Source organism: Ceratotherium simum, chromosome 16 (genome assembly GCF_057802395.1).
Source record: "Ceratotherium simum simum isolate JZ-2026a chromosome 16, ASM5780239v1, whole genome shotgun sequence".
NCBI lineage: Eukaryota > Metazoa > Chordata > Mammalia > Perissodactyla > Rhinocerotidae > Ceratotherium > Ceratotherium simum.
In genome coordinates, this window is record NC_141915.1 from 18,770,478 (window position 1) to 18,794,583 (window position 24,106).

Genomic DNA, 24,106 nt, shown 5'->3' on the forward strand with positions numbered 1-24,106 from the left:
TACATGGTTCGGAAATCAAAAAATATGAAAAGGCTTAGAATGGAAAACTTTCCCTCCCACCCCTGTCTACCATTTGCCTAATTTCCACCTTCCTGCCCGTGACAGATGACCACTGTTTGGTTCTTGTGTATCTCCTTCTAGAATTTCTTTGTGCGTATGTAAGCAAATAACAGATATATGCTTATTATTTCCCCCTTAAATAGCATACTTGATATACTGTTCTACACCTTGCTTTTTTCTTTTTTTTTAAGATTTTATTTATTTATTTTTCCCCCAAAGCCCCAGTAGATAGTTGTATGTCATAGCTGCACATCCTTCTAGTTGCTGTATGTGGGACGCGGCCTCAGCATGGCCGGAGAAGCGGTGCATCGGTGCGCGCCGGGATCCGAACCCGGGCCGCCAGCAGCGGAGTGCGCGCACTTAATCGCTAAGCCACCGGGCCGGCCTGACACCTTGCTTTTTTCAATTCACAATATGCTCTAGAGATCTTTCCATACGAATATAGACATTCCTCAGTTTTTCTTAATGGTTGCATAATAGTCTATTATATAGATGTATTATAATTTATTTAACTAATTTCCTATTAATAGACATTCAGGTTGTTCCTAATCTTTTGTTACTGTAGATAGTACTTCAATGGATAATTTTGTAAATACATCATTGTATATATATGACTGTATCTGTAGGATAAATTCCTAATATTAGAATTGCAAAAACTATGCATTTATAGTTGTGATAGATATTACCAAATTGCCCCCTTCCCTTTTTTTTTTTGTTAAGTCATGACTTCTACTTGATACCGCGTAGCTTCTATATCTTATTTTCTTCTTCCCAGAGAAAGTGGAATTGGTAGGCTTAAGAAACCTACTGATGGGGCCGGCCCTGTGGCATAGTGGTTAAGTGCGCGCACTCCGCTGCTGGCGGCCTGGGTTCGGATCCCGGGCACGCACTGACGCACCACTTGTTAGACCATGCTGTGGCGGCGTCCCATATAAAGTGGAGGAAGATGGGCACGAATATTAGCCCAGGGCCAGTCTTCCTCAGCAAAAAGAGGAGAATTGGCATGGATGTTAGCTCAGGGCTGATATTTCTCACAAAAAAAACAGAAAAGAAAGAAACCTACTGATCAGTAGGATACATATGGAATCAAAGATTTTCTGATTTTTATAAAAATGCAGTGAAATTGTAGTCTCTTCCTTAGCCACCTCCACAGAATAGTCTGTATTGACCAGTTGACTTTGGCATTTGTATTTCTTAGGTTGCCAGTATCTAACCTAGGTAGGCTCCTGACCACGTCATGTTTGCAAAACATTTAGATGTGTTTCTGCCATATAATGAGTGACTTCTGATCCTGATTCTGACTTACGTTTCAGTCTCCTTTTTCCTCTCTTTTCATTCTTTTTCTCATGTGACACCAGCCCCGGAGGGCCTCAGAAAGAGATCCATGGCACATGCTGTGTTACTAGTATCTATTCCTTTCACTTACTGTTGTTTCCATATCCCAGGCTAGGAACTCTGCATCCAGGGAAAGTTCAGCACCACCAATTTCTCTTCTAGGTTCTAGCAAAAGGAGAAGAAAGGAGGAAACCACAGGGAAAAATGTTAAGAAGACACAGCACGAGTTAGATCACAATGGTCTCGTTCCCTTACCAGTCAAGGTCTGCTTCACGTGTAACAGGTATTTTTCTTCTATACTAAGGGGCTCTTCCTCATATTCAGCAAACGATGTTTTTTCTCTCCCATCACCTCTTCCAAACCATGTATGTTAAATGTGGATAACCCATATTCTGATGATATGAGTACAGAGAGACTGAGTGACTCATTGACCAGAGCCTTGCATGTCTTTAACAACAAATTCCCTGAAGAATCACAATACAGAAGTACTGTAAACTGTGTTTATAGAGGCTAGAATGAGAGGAGTTGGACTTAAACTGAAGCATGAGATATTTAGACTAGCTAGCAGGAACAGTTCTGGCCAGCAGAGACACAAGTCCCTGGAAAAGGCAAATAATTTTTAAATCACTAATGATGAGTTTAAAGGTAGTATAAGTATCTGTGGTAGCTAGTATGCATCAGACTGGATGACTTCCAAAAGCCTCTAGGCTGCCCCATTTGTAGCTTCCCTGGGACACTGGTTTCCTTCAAATAGGATCTCCTCAGTGACAGGAACCAGCTGCTTCAATTACTGAGGCTGGACTTGTTGGCTTGGACGTGTTGGAAGAGCAGGATAGCAGGAGAAAATAGCTATCCAAAAGAGATGTTCCACAGCAAAAGCTGTAGGGAACTAGATAATGAAAGCAGCAGAGCTCTGAGCCAGGCCAAACTGTGGCTCCAGTGCATCTCCAGGACCCAAAGAGCATCATGGTTACAAATCATAATTGGCATTTGCTTAAGCTCCTTAAGCCCCTTCCCTTGAACTATGCTTACATGGATACATTACAAAGTCATTTTCCTAGCACAACTCTCCCTGGTTAGTTTTGCTGAGTGCTTCATGCGGAAGAGGAATCTTTTCTTGCTGTGGTATAAGACTCTAAAAAGGCTGCTAGTGATTTTTTTTTAATGAGGTAGTTGCTTTCTTCTAAGGACTAGAAAGATCAGAGTAGAGTTGGCTGTCTTCCTCCAGTAGGTACTGAGCATTGATCATTCCTGCTCTGACAGCCACTTTAGCAGTACTCCAAATAAACATTCACTTCCCTACAAGACACATTCCTCTTAGAGAATAATGGAGAGCCTGGTGGTAGGCCCCACCTTCATCCATCTTCCTAATCGTGAATGTAACTGAATCGTTGGGGGAGAAGGATGTGGGAGAATGTTGTTAGGATTAAAGAGTAGGGGCTGTTCCACAGTGCAGAGTTGGTTTGAATTCTCCTGTCTTGCCACAGACATGGCCTACATCTCTTTTTTGCAGGAGTTGCCGTGTGGCCCCTCTTATCCAGTGTGACTATTGCCCCCTCCTGTTCCACATGGACTGCCTCGAGCCACCGCTCACTGCCATGCCCCTGGGCAGATGGATGTGTCCGAATCACATCGAACATGTGGTGGTAAGCACAACAGTGTCCCTTACAATCCTGTACGGACACAGCTGGGGCGTGGACTGATTGAGTAGAAAGCATAGTAAGGTCAGCTTTGTACCAGAGTTCACTATAATCTCTCAGATAGTGGTTTCTCCAGACCATCCTACTCATTTCTGATTATTTTGACATGCCTCAGCTGTGCATTTTGCCTTTTCCCACAATGCCTTATTTTAGCTACACAGGCAGACTTATTTAACCCACTAGTGCTTGGTTGTTCGTGAATAATTTCTCCCACAATGAATTAAGCAGTTTATGTTACAGCCCTAAAAGGGGAGTATATTAGATCCAACTTTATGCAGATAAATACTCTCATAGTGGTTGCTTCCATATTTTTCTGCCTCTTATTTTTAGAGGGAACAAACTAAGAAAGTTCTAAATTGTTTATTCTCGTACCTCAGGTATTAGCACTGGCAGTTAACTGCCCCATAACTTTGGAGAATTGGAGAATTGACATACATAATGGTATTCCAGACAGTCAACCATTTATTGAACACCTAATGTGTCCTTGGCACCAAATGAGGCTCTTTCCCTTCTCTTTAATTCTTTACAACCTCCTTGTCATGGCACATAATAGGTGTTCAGTAAGTTGTTGAATGAATGAATTGTGTGTTGAGTGCTATTATCTTATCTCCCAGGATTCTTGGGTACATTTTCCAGACTGCTTCCTGGGGCTAGAACAGAACTGTAGTTTGCTATCTCCAAAAGAGGTTTAGGACATTTCCTTAGAGGCACTTAGAACAGTTACTCACAAGATTGAATGAGAGAGGACTTGAGGAGCTTTCCTAATAAAAGGTTATTGCTTAAGACATTGTCTATCAAATGGTGATAACCATGGAATAACTATTGGCCCTCAGCATGACAGTGTGCTTCCCACCTTGCACTGAGAGAAACTTCAGTTACAGAGTGTACACGTGGAAGAAAGGAGTTGCTTTGCCCTCTTAATTGACTAATGCTGGGCCGGCCCCGTGGCTTGGTGGTTGAGTGAGCGCGCTCCACTGCTGGCGACCCGGGTTCGGATCCCGGGCTCGCACCGACGCGCTGCTTCTCCGGCCATGCTGAGGCCGCGTCCCACATACAGCAACTAGAAGGATGTGCAGCTATGACACACAACTATCTACTGGGGCTTTGGGGGGAAAAAATAAATAAATAAAATCTTTAAAAAAAAAAAAAAATCTTTAAAAAAAAAAAAAATTGACTAATGCTGCTCAGAAAGGACACTCCTGCTGAACCAGAAAAAAACAGCCATGAGTAGTCTAGCCAAATATGAATCTTAAAGAGCAGCTTTCCAGCAGATGAGAAATTATTAGTTGGGTAATTTTTTATTAGCCACTTAGGGGTTTTTCCTAATTTACTAATTAGGAAGCTGCCACACAGATTTTTTCTTTTGGAATAAAGTGTGGGGGACCAGATGTAGAAGAAGAAGAGTGGCATCATTTCTATATGCTGCTTCACAAACAACTTTCTTTCCTCCCTTCGGCCTCTGAGAGCAGTCCAAGGTTTTCCACCTCCTGTAGAGCAACACTGATAATCCAGATGGGTTCACTGATTCTCCCTGGTACCATGGAGGAGGAATAGGGCAGGGCAGACAGTATTCTAGCGCTGATCCCAGCTGTCAGCCAAGCTCCTGTATATCCTATGTGGGAAACAGTCCTGCTTCCTGTGGGAGAGAGTCCCTTGCTAAGAAGGGAGTCTGGGTCTCTTGAGGGCCAAGGCCTGCATTTCCTTTGAAACCTGTGCTCTGTAGGGTACAAAGGGTAGTCTGAGCTGGACAGAAGACTCAGAGGCTGAATTTGGAAGGGTGCTTCTTGGCTAATTCCCTGTTTTCCTGTCCCCCTCAAGCCTCTTTAGGGAATGGGAACATACCAGTCTTCCCTCGCTGGAATGGGCAGGGCTGAGGGAGAAAGTCTCATCCACATTCCCAGGCCCTCTGACGGGAGTGTTGACATACCAGCCCCAACCTGTTTGGCCCAGGGCTCCTGTTTTTTAAACTTAGAGAGTAAAGTTAGTTGGGAGGGGGCTCACTTTTGAGGTTCACTGCAGGACTGTGTCTGCTTTGTCCCTAGCTGAACCAGAAGAATATGACGCTGAGCAATCGATGCCAGGTGTTTGACCGTTTCCAGGACACCATTTCGCAGCATGTTGTCAAAGTGGACTTCCTGAACCGAATCCACAAGAAGCACCCTCCTAACCGCCGTGTGCTCCAGTCAGTCAAAAGAAGAAGCTTGAAGGTGAGTCACAACCTGGTGCAGGCAGGATGGTGGTCTCTGATTGCCTTCATGGGTTGCACAGAGGATCATGGTCTCAATTTCACAGATAGGGAGACTGAAGCCTCTGAGATTTGTCTGTTGTGTCTTAGCAAGTAATGAATGTGACCATGCATTTTAATACTTGAGGATGGTGGTCAGGATTATGAGGGCCAAACGCCAAAGTAGGCCTTTAAACTGTGAGTCTCTAGTTCTCCTGAGGATAAGCATCCTTGGCCCCTCCCTCCAAACTTTAGATGTACTCTGCTGTTACTGCCCCTTGCCTGGCACTCATGCTGTCTGTTCCTGTTAGATGGCCCCTTTCCCAGAGCTGTCTGGTGAGGTGAAGGTCGGGGTGATTAAGCAGAGGACCATGTGGACAGTGAGGAGCTATCCTAGCTGAGGAACTTAGGAGGAAAATGTCTAAAGGAGAGTTAAACCTATTTTTCCAGGCTGCTGTTAATATATCACCAATACTCCAAATTGGGGCATTACTGTAATAATACCTAACATTTGTAAGCACTTGACAGTTGCTCAAGTGTATCTACAGAGATTGACAGAAAAATTTCCTTCAGTGAAAACCATTAGGTGGTGTTGAGGCTGTTTCTCATAAACCATTCAAGCCCTTTCATTTAACCTAGGGAGCCCAACACTATATACCCATATATAAACTTGATTTTTCTCCTTTGAAATAATCCCGCAGACAGTGCTGTGTGCCAATGGAAACCAGCAATTCTCAAATATGGCCACTTGGTGGCAGCCACACTTTAAAATCACGTACGCCACTCCTGTCACTTCCAGTGGGTGTCAGCGCTAGCAAGATGTTAACTGTTGAAAATTGTATAACATACTCTTAACTGTGTAAATATTTACACTTCAGTGGAAACACCAGTTTTCCGAAATTAAATTAAGGTGTTTTCGGTTGGGGGTAGCATATATTAGAGGTGGCATGCCTCATACTTTAGTTAAACAGATCTAAAAGTAATCTAGACTGCATATGGTACCATGTAGATTTGGAAGAGAGCCTGGCTGCTGAAGGGAATAATAAGCCAGGAGGCCTTGATAAAATCCTGTCGTTTTATGATGCCCACTCCCCCCTTTTTTTTTTTTTTTAATTTTATTTATTTATTTTTTCCCCCAAAGCCCCAGTAGATGGTTGTATGTCATAGCTGCACATCCTTCTAGTTGCTGTATGTGGGACGCGGCCTCAGCATGGCCAGAGAAGTGGTGCGTTGGTGCGCAACTGGGATCCGAACCCAGGCCACCAGCAGCAGAGCACGCGCACTTAACCGCTAAGCCACGGGGCCGTCCCCCACTCCCCTTTTGTAAATGTTTCCCTATTCAGGAAAATCCAAGGACACAAGTTGCCTGAAAAGCATTTTGTACTTGGACAGTTTGAGAGTGAAGTGAAGACTGTAGCACCAGAGGACAGTGGTGGGCAACTGCTCCAGCTCTGTCCGGAACATTGACCTTTGTCCTTGATGTATAGCAGTGCAGGCAAAATTGGCTGAGAACTTTCTACCTTTATTGGGGGTTCCTCTTCCTCCTCCACGTTCACTCTTCCCCAGGGGCAACCTTAGACTAGCCTACCACTCCATTCCTCCCCCTCCCATTCCTGGGTGACCTCAGCTAAGCCCATGGCACTGACCACCACTGTTAATGGTGATGACTCTCAATTCCGTGTTCCTTGCCTTTCTCCTCATATCCAGATTCATATCTGCCTGCCCATCCCACAGACACCTCAGTCTCAACCTGCCCAAGACCAAAAGTCTTCTGCCTCCAAATCTGCTCTTCCTCTTGTATTTCCTGTTTCAGTGAATGACAGCAATCTGCACCCAGTCCCTCAAGCCAAAATTCTGGGAGCCATTTTCAGCTCTTCTTCCTTTATCCTCCATAAGGACTTGGTCACTAAATCTGTTGGTTCTCCAGATGTTTTCCAAATCTACCAAGTGCTTTCACATCACTGTGCCTTGTATGCTGCTACCCTTAGTTCTCCTTTGTCTGCCTGGAAGTTTCTTCTCGACTTCCGAGTCTCAGCTCAAATACTGCCTTCCTATAAAATCTTCCCTAATCTCCAGCTCCTGTCCTCCAGATAGAAAGTAGCACTCTCCTCTGTGTTTTTTATAGCTTCTTAGACATGCCTCTATTCTAGGACCCGTTACAGTGTATTGTGATGTTTCTGTGCTTATCTGCCCACTAGACTGTGAGCTCCTTGAGGGCAAGGCTTAAGTTTTATTCATCTCTGGATCTCTAGGACTTGGCACAGTGCCCAGACTCAGGAGGTGCTCAATAAATGTTAGTTGAACGTATGAATGACTCTTTGCTTGTGTGGCTCTTTCATTCTTACATGGTGTGATTCAGAGTGTGTCTTCTGTCTTTGTGCAACAAAGAGGTCTTCAGTTGTTTCATGAGCCATGAATGAATGGATGACGAAAACTGACATTGATTAAGTGCTTGTCGTGAGCCAGGCCTCGTGCTGAGCATGTCCACTGTGAATATGACCTCACTTAACTTTTTATCTCCCAGATGCTGCTCACTCACCTCCCAAACTTGATGCTGAGCAATAAGAGCCTGCAGTACCACTCTGAAGCCTTGTCTAGTGTCAGTTCTACACTTTTTAGGCCAAAGTAGAGGCAGCATGCAATGGTTTCTGGCTTCTGTAGGCCTTAGACCTTGATGAAGAAAAGTAGGGGACATGCCTGGTGTTTCCAGTTCTTTGCCTTCTCAGGCTGGTGTGTGTGTGCCAGAGTCAAAGAGATGGGAGCACAGAGCAGTTGCAGCCCACTGAGCTTGTCCTCAGTGAATCCCAGAGTGGATGGTGATCCCTTGGGCATCAGCACCACAGACAGAAGAGTGTAGCCAGGGCAGAATCAACTGGACATGTTGGCACTATCTCCCTCTCCTTCCTCCTTTTGTCTATCCTGAACAGGTTCCCGATGCTATAAAATCTCAGTACCAATTTCCACCCCCTCTCATTGCACCTGCGGCCATTCGGGATGGGGAGCTGATCTGCAATGGGATCCCTGAGGAATCACAGACGCACCTTTTGAACTCTGAGCACTTAGCCACCCAGGCAGAGCAGCAAGAGGTGAGTGAAGACAGGGCTGGGATTCCACATCCAGTCATCCTTCCATCTCTCCGCAGTTGTTATTGGAAGTAGCCTCAGTGTCATTCTCATTCCCATCTTCTACAACCCCACCCTCACCCCCCAAGAGTTGAATGTTCCAGAGAGAACCTCTGGCTCAAATCCTGAGGCAAGTAAGAGAGCTACAGAGTCCACCAGTCTGCTTCTCTCCATCGGTCCCCCACTGTGCTGTGAGATGGGCAAATCTGTCTTGTAGAAAGAGATCAGTAGACCCATAGAGAGGTTAGGTGATAGTGCTGGACACACAGCAAGTGCTTAGGATACTTGCTGAATATTGGTCAGAGGTGGTTAGGGGCAGAGCCAGAACGGGAATCCCAAGCTCTGCTGACCAGGGTGTTGCCTGCTGAGTGTACCAACAAGTCTTGCTTGGGAATGGAAATGGAATCCTATCAGGAGTCAAGCACACCCTTTCTGGGCATTCGCGATGGGACCTCGGAAACAGTGTTTGTCAGCTCTGCTGTAGCCCTGGCCGCTGTGGCAGGAAGGACCAGCGCCTCCCAGGCCTCTCACCCTCCTCTCCTCTCCTCTCCTTCCGTTGCAGTGGCTCTGTAGTGTTGTTGCGCTCCAGTGCAGCATATTGAAACATTTATCTGCTAAGCAGATGCCTTCGCATTGGGACTCTGAACAGACAGAGAAGGCTGATATTAAGCCTGTTATTGTGACTGACAGCTCAATCACCACCTCCCTGCAAACAGCTGACAAGGCACCTATACCTTCCCACTACCCTTTGTCCTGCCCCTCAGGGATTAGCACCCAGAATTCCCTGAGCTGCTCTCCACCCCCCCAGCCCCCAGCCCTAGAGGACATCAGCTGCAGTTCTTGTGCGGAAAAATCCAAGAAAGTCCCCTGTGGGACTGCCAACGGGCCAGTGAACACAGAGGTGAAAGCCAATGGCCCACACCTCTACAGCAGCCCCACTGATTCCACGGACCCCCGGCGACTTCCAGGCGCCAACACCCCCCTGCCAGGCCTCTCACACCGGCAAGGCTGGCCCCGGCCCCTCACGCCACCAGCAGCTGGGGGGCTTCAGAACCACACCGTCGGCATCATTGTGAAGACAGAGAATGCCACTGGCCCCAGCTCTTGCCCCCAGAGGAGTTTGGTTCCTGTCCCAAGCCTGCCCCCTTCCATTCCCAGCTCTTGTGCCAGCATCGAGAACACCAGCACTTTGCAAAGAAAGACTGTCCAATCACAGATAGGACCTCCGTTGACAGATTCAAGGCCACTGGGCTCACCCCCAAATGCCACCCGGGTGCTCACTCCCCCCCAAGCAGCAGGAGATGGTATCTTGGCCCCAGCAGCCAACCAACGATTCTGCTCACCAGCGCCATCATCAGGTGAGTACTGCTAAGCCTTTCATGATCTTCCTGCCAAATAAGACTTAAGATTCAAAAAACACTTACATCCCTGTGAATATTTCAGAGGACTTTGATCTCTGTATTATTTGTCCTCCCCTCATTTCTGTGGTAGAAAAGAAAGCACATGTTAACTTGTCCCCATTTTATAGGTGAGACTGCTTAAGCTCTGAAAGCTTAAGTGATTTCCTTAAGGTGACCTACCACGTCAGTGCAGGATTGGAACTACAGCCTGGGTCTCCTGACTCCATCTTCCCACACCTTCCAGGCCTAGTCGTCTGCCTGTTTTGTTCTGTCACCTTAGAGGAAGGCAGCGTGCTCTCTGGAGCCACTGTGGTCAGCCTGAGGTTCTGGGTCGTGGCCTCGGTGCTTCGTGATCCACACCAGAGGCTAGATCCTCACCTGATCCATATTCTCAGAGCCAGCTTGTTTGAAGGGACTTTCATGTCAGGAAAAGCAAAGATAGAGAACAACACTGCCTTTCAGAATAGCTGCAGGATGGGATGCCCACAGAGGTTGGTCTGGCCCAAAAGCTTGCCCTCAGGCCCAATGCCAAAAGGTAGTTCCTTACATCCTTACTTGGCCCGGTGTGGACTTGCTCTCTCAGCTGTCCCCAGTCAGCACTCAGGACCTCAAGGTTGCTGACCCCAGCATCTGAACCAGGTTTCAGATGCTGCTGGAACTCCCTGTGGTCTCTCCCGTCTGAACTGAAGCTGGCCTCCTAGTCAGCTGGGAGTCTCGGTGACCAGGTGACTGTGACTTATCTGCATGGGGGCCCCTGGTCCCAGGATGGCCCATACTCAGGCTCTTTTCATGTTCTGTTTCTCTCTTAACACCAACCTGGATAGATTTTGCACCCTGTGAGTCGAACTTCAGTAGGCAGGAATTGCAGGGGCAGGCACCACTTATTTAAATGAGTAGAGGCAACAGGAGGTAGCCATGGCCCAGAGAACGAAGCCTACCCTACCACATTCCCCAGAGCAGTAGATTTCACTGGTTCTCGGTGCTCTGGAGACTCCTGCGTGCCCGGGTGCATTGTCGTTCCATCTGCCCTTCCTCACCACGCGTTTTTAGCTCTAGGAGTTCCAGAGCCAATGGGGTGAGAATCAAGAAGGGAACATCACCTTGGGTCCGAAATCCAGTCCTGTCTCGGCAGTGGGGGATTGGACCGGTGGGTTTCCTTCAGGCGACGTAAGTAACAGTCTTCCTGCTCCGTCCCCAGATGGCAAGGTCAGCCCCGGCACGTTATCCATAGGAAGCGCTTTAACCGTACCCTCTTTCCCAGCCAACTCTACTGCCATGGTGGACCTCACCAACTCACTGCGAGCATTTATGGATGTCAATGGAGGTGAGTGAGTGAGCCGCTACTACCACCAGCTGTTGGGGTGAAAGTGCTGTCCCTATGCAGCATTCAGCTCATTTCAAAAAGGGACAGAATGGGGGGCCGGCCCGGTGGCATAGTGGTTGAGTTCGCACACTCCGCTTTGGTGGCCCAGGGTTCGCAGGTTCGGATCCCAGGCATGACCTACACACTGCTTATCAAGCCATGCTGTGGCAGGCGTCCCACATACAAAGTAGGGGAAGATGGGCACGGATGTTTGTCCTGGGCCAATCTTCCTCAGCAGAAAGAGGAGGATTGGCAACAGATGTTAGCTCAGGGCTAATCTTCCTCACCAAAAAAAAAGAGGGGGGGGGAACAGAAGAGGTGCCTGGTCTCAGAGGGCTGAGGAGATGGGTAGAGGAGTAGGGTAGGAAAGAAAGCTTTTGCTCATATCTCTGCCTTACACACATGCATATACACATAATCAAAGATGAAGGCAGAGCAGAGCCAAGCTGAACCAGTGAGACGGGAAGAAAATCACTTTAGGCAGATCACCTGGACTTGCAGAATAAAACCAGGAGGAGCTTCACTCCCACAAGATGGACCTCATCTGTGAGAAACCCCCAAAGTCGAGGAGAACTGGGGCAGATTTTTGAGGGTGGGTAGAAAATCTGAGCCTCAGTATCAGACATCTGGGCCCTCCACCACAGACAGGCAAGTGGTTTATCTTAGTCTATCTTTCTACTTTACCTAAAATCAAGCTACCCAACTGCAGGAGGCATCAGTACAGGCTGCGTTGGTGCCCGTCTCACTGCAAATGGCTCGTGAGATGCCCAGCTCCAGATCTTTGTACCACTTTGTACTCTTTGCTGTTTGAGAAAAATCACTTGGCTGGATTTTAGAAATGCTGAACCATTTGCTCTGTGACCCTTACCTACTTCTGCCTTCCGTTTCCTCCTCAGCTGCTTTTTAACCTTTCTCTTTGCTTAATAGAAATCGAGATAAATATGCTGGATGAGAAGCTGATCAAGTTTCTGGCCTTGCAGAGAATACATCAGCTTTTCCCCTCCCGAGTCCAAGCTTCACCAGGCAGTGTCGGGGCACATCCACTGGCTTCTGGAGGGCACCAGACAGAAGGTACGCATGCTCACATCAGCCACCACACCGCACCGTCAGATCTCCCCTCTGTGTGAACAGCCATCTCCCCCTATGAAGAATCTCAGCTTTCAGTATCTCAGTCCTCCATGTGTGCCTTTAATGGGCTCAGTAAAGCCCCATGGATTCTTTTCTCAGAAAGCAGGAACAAGATGGCAACCACAGCTTTCAGATCAGACTCCAGGAAGTCTACTGTAACTCTCTTTCATATATGTACACTTTGAGACACAGAAAGCAACTACGAGTGCCTTTGGGTATATATGGTGTGCTTTCTGCTCGATTGCTTTCAAATATTTGAATTAGAAGGGTTTCCTAGAAGGGAATTTTCAAGTTCAAGGTGAGAAACAGAATAACAGTTGGGCTAGCCTTCTGGAAATGCATCCCAAAACTTTAACTCTGCTTAGGATATCCCTTTGAGGATTAGTCGATAAGAGCTATGATACTTAAAAGTGTGGTCCCCAGACCAGCAGCATCAGCAACACCTGAGAGCTTGTTAGAAATGCAGAGCTCAGGGGCCGGCCCGGTGGCACAAGCGGTTAAGTGCACGCGCTCCGCCACGACGGCCCGGGGTTCGCCGGTTCGGATCCCGGGCGCACACCGACGTACCGCTTGCCATGCTGTGGCCGCGTCCCATATAAAGTGGAGGAAGATGGGCACAGATGTTAGCCCAGGGCCAGTCTTCCTCAGCAAAAAAAAAAAAAAAAGGAGGATTGGCAGATGTTAGCACAGGGTTGATCTCCTCACAAAAAAAAAAAAAGAAATGCAGAGCTCAGGCCCCACCTCAGACCTATGGAATCAGAATCTACATTTTAACAAGATTCCTACCTGATTCGTATGCACATTAAAGTTAGAGAAACATTGGTCTGTGCCTTCTTTTTTTTTTGCATGGCCTCCCTATAGTATCAGCTGGTATATCCCCGATAAACCAACCAGCAGCCCAGGAGTTTAAAGTACTATCATCCTTGAATTCTGTGGCCATCTTCAAAGATGGTGCTTCTTACCCCGTGTTGAAAATGCTGTGTGTGGGGAGAGAAGGCCTCACCATGAAGCCGCCTGGTGTCAGACGTGAGTTTGGGAAGATGACTTTTCCAGTGGGATTATTTTCTCCAGACCATGAACCAAAGGTCCAGGTTCTCTTGGTTTATGTTTGAGCTACAGGTTCTGTTGGTTTGCGTGTCGGTCCTAAGTTCTGAGTATCTGAATGATCCTTTCCCTATGTTTGTCTTGTAGTGCAAAGAAAGGAGGTACAGTCTCGAGCTGTGTTCTACCCTCTCTTAGGGTTGGGAGGAGCTGTGAACATGTGCTATCGAACCCTCTACATCGGGACAGGTGAGGCAGCTGGGAGAGGTGCTGAGTCTGTTCAGCCCTAAATACTGACACCCTTACCCACAGAGGCTAGAAAGGGGTGAGGGAAGCTGACTGGTTTGACCCAACGGATGTCCAGACAAAAGGGACTAAGAACAGAGACTCGCAGCTGCTTGTCTTCCCTGACTTAGGCCCTTTTGCTTTGTGCCCAACGTGGCATCAGGAGAGATTAAAGTCAGCTCTGACTGCTGCTCAGTGAGGCATTTCAAACACTGCAGGAAATACCTGAGGAAAAGGGCAAATGCTTTGTCCCTGGAGGTCTTTGAAAAAGTGATGGGGCTCACACATATCTAACCTTTAGTTAGCCCTATATCTTCTACAGAGGGACAGACAGACTAGCCTTTAGCCTAGAAATTTCCCTTTCTTTCAGATGATATGATTTATAAGCCCTGCACCCCATGTGCTCTCATGGAAATATCCCATCCTCTTCAGTAGCTCATTGTTCCCCTCTGGGCAGCAGCCACATGTTATAAAGCAGATCAGCTGGCAGGGACAGCTGTTCTTTGGCAGGAGATTAGAAAAGACATCAGTTTTTGTTGAAAAATACAAGGAGAGGGCCCTGAGCTACCTGCCCCTTGAGGTCTTACTAGTGCCCGCCCAGAAGCTAACTCCCTCTCCCCTACACATGCACCTTACAATCTGTTCTCTGCCTTCCTTTTCCTCCACTGCCACGTTGCAGGAGCTGACATGGACGTGTGCCTTACAAACTATGGTCACTGTAACTACGTGTCCGGGAAACACGCCTGCATATTCTACGATGAGGTGAGGGATGGGGATGGGGTGAGAGGGAGCTCTCCCAGCCTGAGGCAACTCCCAGGGGCTGAGATTTTGTTCAGTGCCCTGGGGTGAAGGGAAGGGGGTTGAGGGTCCTTTCCTTTTCTTCCCTCTTTCTCCTTTTCTTTTCATTCCTGGAGAAGAGTCTTGGTGTAAAAGGGCATCCTACCATGGCTACTTGCTCCTCAGGTTTCTCCTGAGGTTGGTCACAGGCTCAGCAGGGGGAGCCCACCCTAAAGCAGGGGAGGGAACCAGCATAAAAGGAAGCCAAGCCCTCTGGGTGTGTCCCTGTGAGTTTCATCATCATCATGAGCCAGTGAATATTATTTCAATAGGAGCCAGTGCTGAGGAGGCAGAGTAAAGGAGCGATGGGAGAACAGGGGGTGTGGGGTGCTAGGAAGGAAGGCTTCCGGGAGGAAGTGAGTCTTGAGCCCCATTCTAAAGGAACAGGGAAGGGGGGCATGATTGGGGAAGAAAGAGAGAGCTCCCCAGATAGAGCAGCACAGTCTTCTCCATATGTCCTCTCTCCCCTTAGCCCCAGGCCCCACGCAGCAGACCACACATCTTATCTTCCCTCCTCCTCCTCAGAATACCAAACATTATGAGCTGTTAAACTACAGTGAGCATGGGACAACGGTGGACAATGTGCTGTATTCATGTGACTTCTCTGAGAAGACCCCGCCAACCCCCCCAAGCAGTATTGTTGCCAAAGTGCAGAGTGTCATCAGTAAGTTGAAGCAGAGGCCTGTGGCCACAAAGTCTGCCATTTTTGGACATATTCTCCAAGGCCCCAGTCAGGGTGGCTCTGGCTTGCTGCCGATGACCTGCTGTCTCTTGCCTTCCCATGCTGTTGGCCAAGTTCTCCTTGTTCGTGGGCCTAAGGAAGGCCTTGAAGAAGCAAGTGCTGTGTACCCACAAATGTGTACACACCTACTTGGGGACTTCAGTCCTTTCTGAGCATCCCTCACCCCTACTCGTGCAGCAGTTAGAATGGGGAGGTGCAGGGACCCAACCCTGGCAAACAGCCCACATGGGTTGGCTGCTCACCGTTCCTTTCCTGTAACCATCCCCCTTTTTCCCAGGGCGCCACCGGCACCAGAAACAGGATGAAGAGCCAAGTGAGGAGGCAGCCATGATGAGCTCCCAGGCCCAGGGGCCGCAGCGGAGACCCTGCAACTGCAAAGCCAGCAGCTCGAGCTTGATTGGGGGCAGTGGGGCCGGCTGGGAAGGCACGGCCTTACTGCACCATGGCAGCTACATCAAGCTGGGGTGCCTGCAGTTTGTCTTCAGCATCACTGAGTTTGCGACCAAACAGCCCAAAGGCGATGCCGGCCTGCTGCAGGATGCAGTCTTGGCCGAGAAGCTCTCTCTCAAGCCCCACCAGGGCCCTGTGCTGCGCTCCAACTCCGTTCCCTAGGACTGGCGGCTACCCGGTCACCCGCCTGTCCACCCAACCCAAGACTCCTGCAATGCAAAAATGTACACAAACCAAGCCCGGGTTTTTTCTATACTCCACCAGAAACCCCTCAACTACAATCTTTGCATGAAATGAAGAAAACCTTTTGACTGTTTTTTAAAAATCCTTTTTCTTTTCTCAAGTTCTAGGGGGCATTTGCACATATGTTTGTACTCACCATTTCATGGGAAAGCGGCAGACCCGAGCTGAGGAACAGTGTGGGCAGGGAGGGGAAGGCCCATGGTCTGGACACTTCCTCCAACACAAAACCATTCCCCACCCACATCCTGCTCCCTCCCCCTGGCCCGCCGTTGTAAAATAATCAGAAACTTGTTCTATTTTGTGGCAGTGACAATAGTTTTATATTAAAAGAAAAAATACAGTTTTCATACAGCAAAATCTATACAATATCATTGTTTTATTTAATATAAAGATCGCTACCCACCCTCCTTCCATGTTCCCACCCTCCAAGTTATTTTCCCTTCTGCAGCGGTTGCACTACAGGTAGCTACTGTGTATTATGGACAAATGAGAAATGAATTCTTTTTCTGGCTGTCCATCTATTTTATTTCAAATAAGGAAAAGTGTATTTGGATTTTGTGTAAATACATCTAGTGATGACATTTTTTCAATGTTTTTAAAAACCGTGTACAGTACATGTGGTAGAGCGTTTTCTTCAAATTGTCTATTGTAGCAGAAATGTTTTTGTCGTAAACCTGTTTTGTCTCCTTTTTCTGTTCTCTTGCCACTTCTCTTCCTCCCACCCCCAGCTTCCTCCTCTCCTCCCACCCCCACAACTAGTACCAATGTACATAGTAATTGTAATGTTTTAGACTTTACAGAAACTTTCCTGTATTCTGTATATAAAAAAACAAAAATATTTCAAATTATGTTTTCTGCCTGTCTGTCCTACCTGTCATCACCCTTAGAAGGGACCCTCCCTGAGATCCTGGTCCCACAGTCTCATTGAACAAGTCTCATTCCCAGATACTCAGTCCCCATGGGAAGTCAGGAGAGGGGAGGTGTTGGAGGAAAGTGAGCCTAAGGCAGGTGGGGCAAAATGGAAGGGTAGGGCTGCATCTGCTTGGGGGGCTGTTGTACAGTTTGGTGGGTGACTTGAGGGAGTTTAGAGGGTTTGACCATTTGTTGTGATCAGATTCTGCAAGAATCCAAGACTGTTCAGGTCCCTGCTCCCGTTGGGTCCAAAACCAAGACGTTAAAACAAGCTGACATGAGACCTCTGCATTCTGGTCTAGAAGCTTTAACCTAAGGAGTTAGGCCTGCCTTTGGTTCCAGTTGTTTGCTGCCATATTTTATTTGTCTATTCTGGGAGAAGTCGTAACACCTGGTTTTGTCCTTTTCCTGTCAGCCTTGGCTGGCCATGGAATAATTCATTCATTTACTCAAGTATCGCTTGAGTTCCTCCCCTGTGCCTGGCCTCTGCTAGGACTTGGGTCTTGGTCTAGGTCACCTGCTGTGAGCAGTCATCAGGGCAGATATGGCCCCTGCCTCTTGGAACTTAGAATCGAGTATGGAGCAATTTGTTGATTCAGAGGTCTCTGGGGAACATCATGAAGATAAAGGAGACATCCAGTCTCTAGACCCAGCTGTGCCACAAGTGATGTGACTTGGAATCACATCTTCTCTATAACTGCAGTCCTTCATCAGAGGACGAGTCTACTGCATTATTTTAATTCTAAGGCCCTGAGAACTGTTCTTAAACCGAACTCCATCCTTTCCTCCTCTCAGACCTTATGTGAGAAATGCTCCGGGAAGTTTTCCCTGAAGACAATCTCTCACTCCTTAGAGAGCACCTGTGTGTCTATCCCAGCACTGAGTAGGGGGTACCTGTTAACATGTCAGGATTTTGCTTTGGGCATGGAGAATGCATCCATTTGTTTTATTAATATTCCATCCCCAGCCTCATCATCCCACAGTAGCTACAGTTGAACCCCGAATCCACAGTGCAGCTAAATAGGAAACTTCCCCTAGAATCTGGCTTCCACCTACCTGCCTAGCTTTGTCTCTACCACTCTGCTCTCCCTGCCCTGATGGGCTTCTTGAACTCTTTAAAGTGTTCCGCTCAGTATTTCCATGGCTAACCACACTGCTGGGCACACCATAAGTGCCAAACAATGGGTGCTAAATTGTACTGGGTTTCTCAGGCAAGGTCCTTTCTTCTGGCAAGTCACCTGGCCAGGAATGCCCTTACCCATGCCTCCCTAGCTGTCCCCACCCACCTTGCCATCATAGTCACTTCTTTCATTGAGTGATGGAGCTTCTTTATTGCTACCACCTTTGAGAAACATTCCAGAGACAAATTTCCTCCTGAGGATCAGATAATAGATTTTATCCTCTATCTCTTCCTGCTTCCCTTCAGAAATTGAGGGGGTGGGGCAGAGGCAGGGAGACATAGACAGCTAATGAATGAGTGAATCCTGACAGCCCTTAACTGATGGTGCTACCCTGAACACACTGTGTCACCTCTGGCCTCTATGGGAAGAACAGGGAAGCATCCTAGAAGCTGAGGGCTAGATGTGAAGAAAGGAATTGAAGGACTTGTTTACAGAGGGCAAAGCATCCAAGACCAGACTCACTGTCTCGGGTGTGACAGCATTCATGTACACATGCCCCTCCAGAAGGGAAGGACTGTGCTACATACTGATACCCAGAGAGCTCACACAGCCCGTTAGCCCCTCCTGCAATTCCTTAGCTACAGGGCACACGCACGTAGGAAGATGTTCGTTCAAGCACACACATTGTCAGAGACTACAGACACCTGCACACACCTGGTAGGGCTCTTGGCCCACATAGGCACAAACAAGTAAAAGGTGCTCACGCAGGCACACACCCGTAAGGGCACTCCCAGGGTCCACAAGTACACGCACACACAGAGGATCTAGAGGCATGCACACAACCTGAAGGGCAATCCCAGGGCCCATGGGCACATTGCACACCAAAAAGTCATTCACACACTCACAGACTGTGGGTGCATGTACATACCTAGAGGGCACTCCCAGAGTGCCTATGCACACAACACACACGCGCATCTAGTTCACGCAGGCAACACACCTAGCGGGCGCTCCAAGGGCCCAAAGGCGCACACAACACCTAGAAGGTGTCCGCACAAGCACACATCCAGAGGACGCAGACGCACGCCTAGGGGGCGCTCGCAGCGCACACGCGCACACGCGCGCACACGCGCGCACACACACCCCTGCTCTGCCTCCCGCCAGCCTCCGCCTCCGCCTTTGGGAGGCCAAGGCGCGCCCGGCGCCCTTCCAGGCCCGTGCGGGGCGGATTGGCAGCCGCCGGACCGCGACCCTGGGCGGCGCGGGGCCTGGGGGGAGCCTGGAGGCGGGGCCGGCATGGAGGCGCTGCTGCTGGGCGCGGGGTTGTTGCTGGGCGCCTACGTGCTTGTCTACTACAACCTGGTGAAGGCCCCGCCGTGCGGCGGCATCGCCAGCCTGCGGGGCCGCACGGCCGTGGTCACCGGTGAGTGCGGGAGGGAGGGCGGGCGGGTGGCGGGGACGCCCGGGCGGCGGCGGCGGCGGCCCGCCCGGCTCAGCTCGGCTCCCGCCCGCCGCCCGCAGGCGCCAACAGCGGCATCGGGAAGATGACGGCGCTGGAGCTGGCGCGCCGGGGTGCGCGCGTGGTGCTGGCCTGCCGGAGCCGGGAACGCGGAGAGGCGGCCGCCTTCGACCTCCGCCAGGTGAGGGAGGGCGGGGCGGGCAGGACGTGAACGCTGTATAGACACGCCCGAACGCCAAGGGGTGAGCAGAGGGGCTCAGCGGGACCCAGCCACTGAGAGGAAAGTGCGGCTCGGTTCGTTAAGTGCGGAAGAGGGGTGCACAGGTGCTCTGGTCACACAGGGACGGGGCACCAGCCCCCAGCTGGGGAGTGGGCTCCCTGAAGGAAGTAATTGCTGTTCTGAGACGTTTAAAAATCAGTAGAAGTTACATTAATGAAAAACAGTAGGAAAAGGAACAGCAGAGGGAACAGCATCTTGCAAAGGCCCTGAGGCAAGATGATTTTTCTGATTTAAGAAACTGAAAAAAAGGTTTAATGGGGCTGGAGCTCAGAATATGAGGAAAAGAGGCAAAATGAAGGGGCTGGAGGCTCTGAGCCAGGGCCAGGTTCTGAAGGCCCTTATAGACTCTATTGAGGAGATCAGATTTTATAGGATGGGCAGTGGGGATCCAATGAGGGTCCTTAGCAGGGTCTGGACTGTCAGAATAGCCTTTTGGAACAAACCCCTTGGTGGCTGTGTGGTGCCTGGACCGGATGGGGCAAGAGTGGGTTAGAGGAGACCAGTGAGAAGTCATTGTAGAGATTTTAGGGAAAGCAATAATGGGCAGAAGGAATGATAATGATAATAATAGCAAGTACCTACATAGTGCTGACTATGTGCCAGGTACTGTTCTAAGTATTTTACAGATATTAACTCATTTAATCCTCACAACAACTCTATGAGATAGGTACTATTATTATTATTCCCCTTTTACAGTGAGAGAACTGAGGCCCAGAGAGATTAAGTATCTTGCCCAAGGTCACACTCTAGTAAGAGGCAAAGTCAAGATTTAGTTCCAGAGGGCCGGCCCCGTGGCTTAGCCGTTAAGTGTGCGCGCTCTGCTACTGGTGGCCCGGGTTCGGATCCCGGGTGTGCACCAACGCACCGCTTGTCCGGCCATGCTGAGGCGGTGTCCCACATACAGCAACTAGAAGGATGTGCAACTATGACATACAACTATCTACTGGGACTTTGGGGAGAAAAAGGGAAAAAAAAGGAGGAGGATTGGCAATAGATGTTAGCTCAGGGCTGGTCTTCCTCAGCAAAAAGAGGAGGATTGGCGTGGATGTTAGCTCAGGGCTGATCTTCCTCACACACACAAAAAAGATTTAGTTCCAGAGTCCACACCCTTATCCACTAGATTCTAATGCATAGGGGCAGATCTTAGTAATAGCAGGAGGTGGACTGTCAGAATTTGGTGCCTGGGGAGAGGGAAGAGGAGAGAGGGGCCTGGTGATGAGCTCAGCCCTTGCCGCTCCACAGGAGAGTGGGAACAATGAGGTCATCTTCATGTCCTTGGACTTGGCCAGTCTAGCCTCCGTGCGGGCCTTTGCTACTGCCTTCCTGAGCTCTGAGCCACGGCTGGACATCCTTATCCACAATGCCGGTAAGGGGCAGCAGGCCCTGCAGGGGGGCGGTGGGTGGCCAGGGGCAGCTGTCCACTCCAGCCAGGCCTTGCTGGAGGCCAGTGGATATGTGGGAAGGATGCCCCCTACCACTGTCTCACAGAGGGGGACATTGAGACCTGCGGGGGTCCCTCTGGAGCAGTTGCTAACACCTAGCCCCTGCCCCAGGGATCAGTTCCTGTGGCCGGACCCGAGAGCCCTTTAACCTGCTGCTGCGAGTGAACCACATCGGCCCCTTCCTGCTGACCCATCTGTTGCTGCCCCGGCTGAAGACTTGCGCCCCTAGCCGGGTGGTTGTGGTATCCTCAGCCGCCCACCGGCGAGGGCGTCTGGACTTCACCCACCTGAACCGCCCAGTGGTAGGCTGGCGGCAGGAGCTGCGAGCATATGCCGACAGTAAGCTGGCCAACGTACTGTTTGCCCGGGAGCTAGCCACTCAGCTTGAGGGCACTGGCGTCACCTGCTATGCAGCCCACCCAGGTGAGGCCTGACTCTTTGGCTGCTCTGCTTTGCTTTGATTCCCCCACTCCCATCCTTGCCCCATCCTGTGCTCCCCTAGCCTCTCACTGAGCCACAGAATCTCAGAGCAGAAAGGAAGGATGGTCCACGGAGAGATTGAGTCCTTGCTGATCTTGGACAGGCTCTCTGTCTGGGTTCTTCCTCTCACACCACAAGCCTGGATGCTGACTACTGGTCAGGGTATGGCAACGAATAAGGCCCAGGTTCTCATCCCAAGGAGCCATCCAAATGACTGAACTGACTGTAATATGATGATAATGATGATAGCTAATGATCATTCATTTAAGAAGCATTTACTGAGTACCTACTATGTGCCAGGCATTAATCTCGGTGCTGGGGATATAGCAGTAAACAAAACAAACACCCCATCCTTGTAGTTACATTCTAGTTGAGGGGAGGGGGAGACAGCTAATAAATAAATATATACAATGACAGGTGATAATAAAGTGCTATGGGGAAAGATAAAACAGGGTAAGGGGAATCTGAAATGACAGGGGTGCTATTTTATCTATGGCAGTCCAGGAAGACATATCTGAAAAGGTGACATTTGAGTAGAGACCCGAAGGAGATGAGAGTTCCAGAGTCCACGTGGACTCTGGACAATCCATGTGGCTTTCTGGGGAGAAGAGTGTAAAGAATAGAGCAAAGAGCAAGTGGAAAGGCCCTAAGGCAGAAGTGCCTGGTGTGCTTGAGAAAGAACAGGGAGCCTTAGGTGGCTGGAACAGAGTGAGAGGGGACAAGTGGCAAGAGATCAGTCATAGAGATGGGCTGGGTCATCTGGGGTCTGGAGGTCCACTATAAGCATCTTGGCTTTTAGTTTGCCTGAGATAACTGATGAAGACCCATCCCTGCCTGTAGGGAACAGGTTACAGGATAATAAGATCAGCCCTACGCATATTACCATATTGCATTTTAGACAGTCATTGCCTAAGGCTCATTATTATAATACTGACAATAATAATCACAACTAACCCTTATCCAGCCTTTATTACACTCTGCGTCTCTAATGTCCAAACAGTCGCTGGTCTACCATAGATGTTAATAAATGTTTGCTGGTTAATCAAAAGAACAAGATGAGCTAGTGGAAAAGATGGAGAGAGACAGAATTGTTTCAGGCAGGGGACCTGGCATGAGCGAAATGTTGGAGATGGGGATGTCCAAGGAGTTTGGATGGAGAGGAGGAAGCTTGCTGTTGGAAATGAGCAAGGTCACCTCGTAGGGGTCCTGAATGCCTGGTACATACTACCCTGGTTTCCCTGGAATTGGACTCTGTTCCCCACTCCCTTCTAGCCCCTTTCTCTCGTTGCTCTTACCCTGGGCCCTCACCCACTCTCCCCACTCCTTCCTTTCTTCCTGTCCACAGGGCCTGTGAACTCGGAGCTGTTCCTGCGCCACGTTCCCGGATGGCTGTGCCCACTTTTGCGTCCACTGGCTTGGCTAGTGCTGCGGGCACCAAGAGGGGGTGCCCAGACCCCGCTGTACTGTGCTCTGCAGGAGGGCATTGAGCCCCTTAGTGGGAGATACTTTGCCAACTGCCGTGTGGAGGAGGTGCCCCCAGCTGCCCGAGACGACCGGGCAGCTCACCGGCTGTGGGAGACCAGCAAAAGGCTGGCAGGGCTTGGGCCTGGGGAGGAGGCCGAACCCGATGAAGACTCCCAGCCTGAGGACCCAGGGGCCCCATCTGCTTTGAGCAACCTTCACTCTGAGGAGCCCACAGTTTCTGAACCCTACCCCAGCCCTCAGAGTTCACCAGACTTGTCTAAGGTCACACGCCGAATTTCAGTTAAAGCAGAACCTGAGCACCACACCTCCTAACCCCCAGGCTGGGATGCTTTCCATGGCACTTGGTTGCCCTTGAAAACCTTAGCTGTGTGCCAGGCCTTCCCTGGGCGTTGAGGGGTTTGCAATTTTCACCTCCATGGTTGCTTTCTGGGGCTTCAAGGTGTGTCCTGGACAGCTCATTTCCTGGTGGAAGGAAATAACGGGATTGTTTCTTCCCGAGAATGACAGTAATCCCAGATTGGGGGGGTTGGCTACGGTATTGTGCCAGACACTGCTTCTCAGGAATTTGAATTTCCTGTTTCCAGGCCCCGCCCTTGGCGATGCAGATCAGCTCTGGATGAGGGCCTGGGAATTTGTAATTTGATGCACTGCCAACATGGAAAATTACTGAACTGGGCCCTTTGCAACCACATAGCCAGGTCGTTAAATTACCCCTTTTTTGCAGAGGCGGTATTAGGCTGCAGAGGTGGTATTAGGCTGCAGAGGTAAGGGACTCACCCAATGTCTCGCAGCTCCTAAGAGCAGGGGCTGAGATTTGAACCCTGGCCATCTGACTCCAGGGCCGACTGCTGTAGGGTGGGTGCCGGGAGGAGAAGCAGGGCAGGGCGGTTGTGACCGAGGCGCCCCGTGGGAGTAGGAGGAGGCCTTCCCGCGGTGCTGTAGGGCTGGGCCCCGCGATCCGGACCCCCTGTAATAAAGCGTGTTGACTGCCGGGCCGGCG

At 49.6% G+C, this 24,106-nt stretch overlaps 2 protein-coding genes across 3 annotated transcripts in view; both read left to right on the forward strand.

Moving 5' to 3' along the window:
- Positions 1-16,778, forward strand: part of PHF12 (PHD finger protein 12) — a 38,216-nt gene extending 21,438 nt beyond the window's left edge. Inside the window, exons 5-15 of one of the 2 annotated variants that reach the window (XM_004433362.3) lie at positions 1,558-1,678; positions 2,909-3,041; positions 5,138-5,302; positions 8,247-8,405; positions 9,004-9,799; positions 11,040-11,165; positions 12,132-12,275; positions 13,524-13,622; positions 14,338-14,420; positions 15,021-15,159; positions 15,515-16,778. In XM_004433362.3, the coding sequence (XP_004433419.1) occupies positions 1,558-1,678; positions 2,909-3,041; positions 5,138-5,302; positions 8,247-8,405; positions 9,004-9,799; positions 11,040-11,165; positions 12,132-12,275; positions 13,524-13,622; positions 14,338-14,420; positions 15,021-15,159; positions 15,515-15,849 (2,300 nt within the window). In that variant the 3' untranslated portion in view covers positions 15,850-16,778. The other variant, XM_087440713.1, reaches the window with a different exon arrangement.
- Positions 16,779-19,146: 2,368 nt separating this feature from the next.
- DHRS13 (dehydrogenase/reductase 13) lies at positions 19,147-24,099 on the forward strand. Its single transcript, XM_004433460.3, has 5 exons — positions 19,147-19,383; positions 19,482-19,600; positions 20,942-21,065; positions 21,253-21,564; positions 22,967-24,099. Exons 1-5 carry the CDS (start codon positions 19,257-19,259, stop codon positions 23,416-23,418), a joined length of 1,134 nt encoding a protein of 377 aa, XP_004433517.1. The 5' UTR covers positions 19,147-19,256; the 3' UTR covers positions 23,419-24,099.
- Positions 24,100-24,106: the final 7 nt, after the last annotated feature.

Bases quoted from the DNA above. Each gene is read 5' to 3' on its own strand.
- DHRS13 (XM_004433460.3), top strand. From the start codon at position 19,257: ATGGAGGCGCTGCTGCTGGGCGCGGGGTTGTTGCTGGGCGCCTACGTG. The intron at 19,601-20,941 runs GTGAGGGAGGGC...GCCGCTCCACAG, and splicing joins CCGCCTTCGACCTCCGCCAG to GAGAGTGGGAACAATGAGGT. The intron at 21,565-22,966 runs GTGAGGCCTGAC...TCCTGTCCACAG, and splicing joins CTGCTATGCAGCCCACCCAG to GGCCTGTGAACTCGGAGCTG.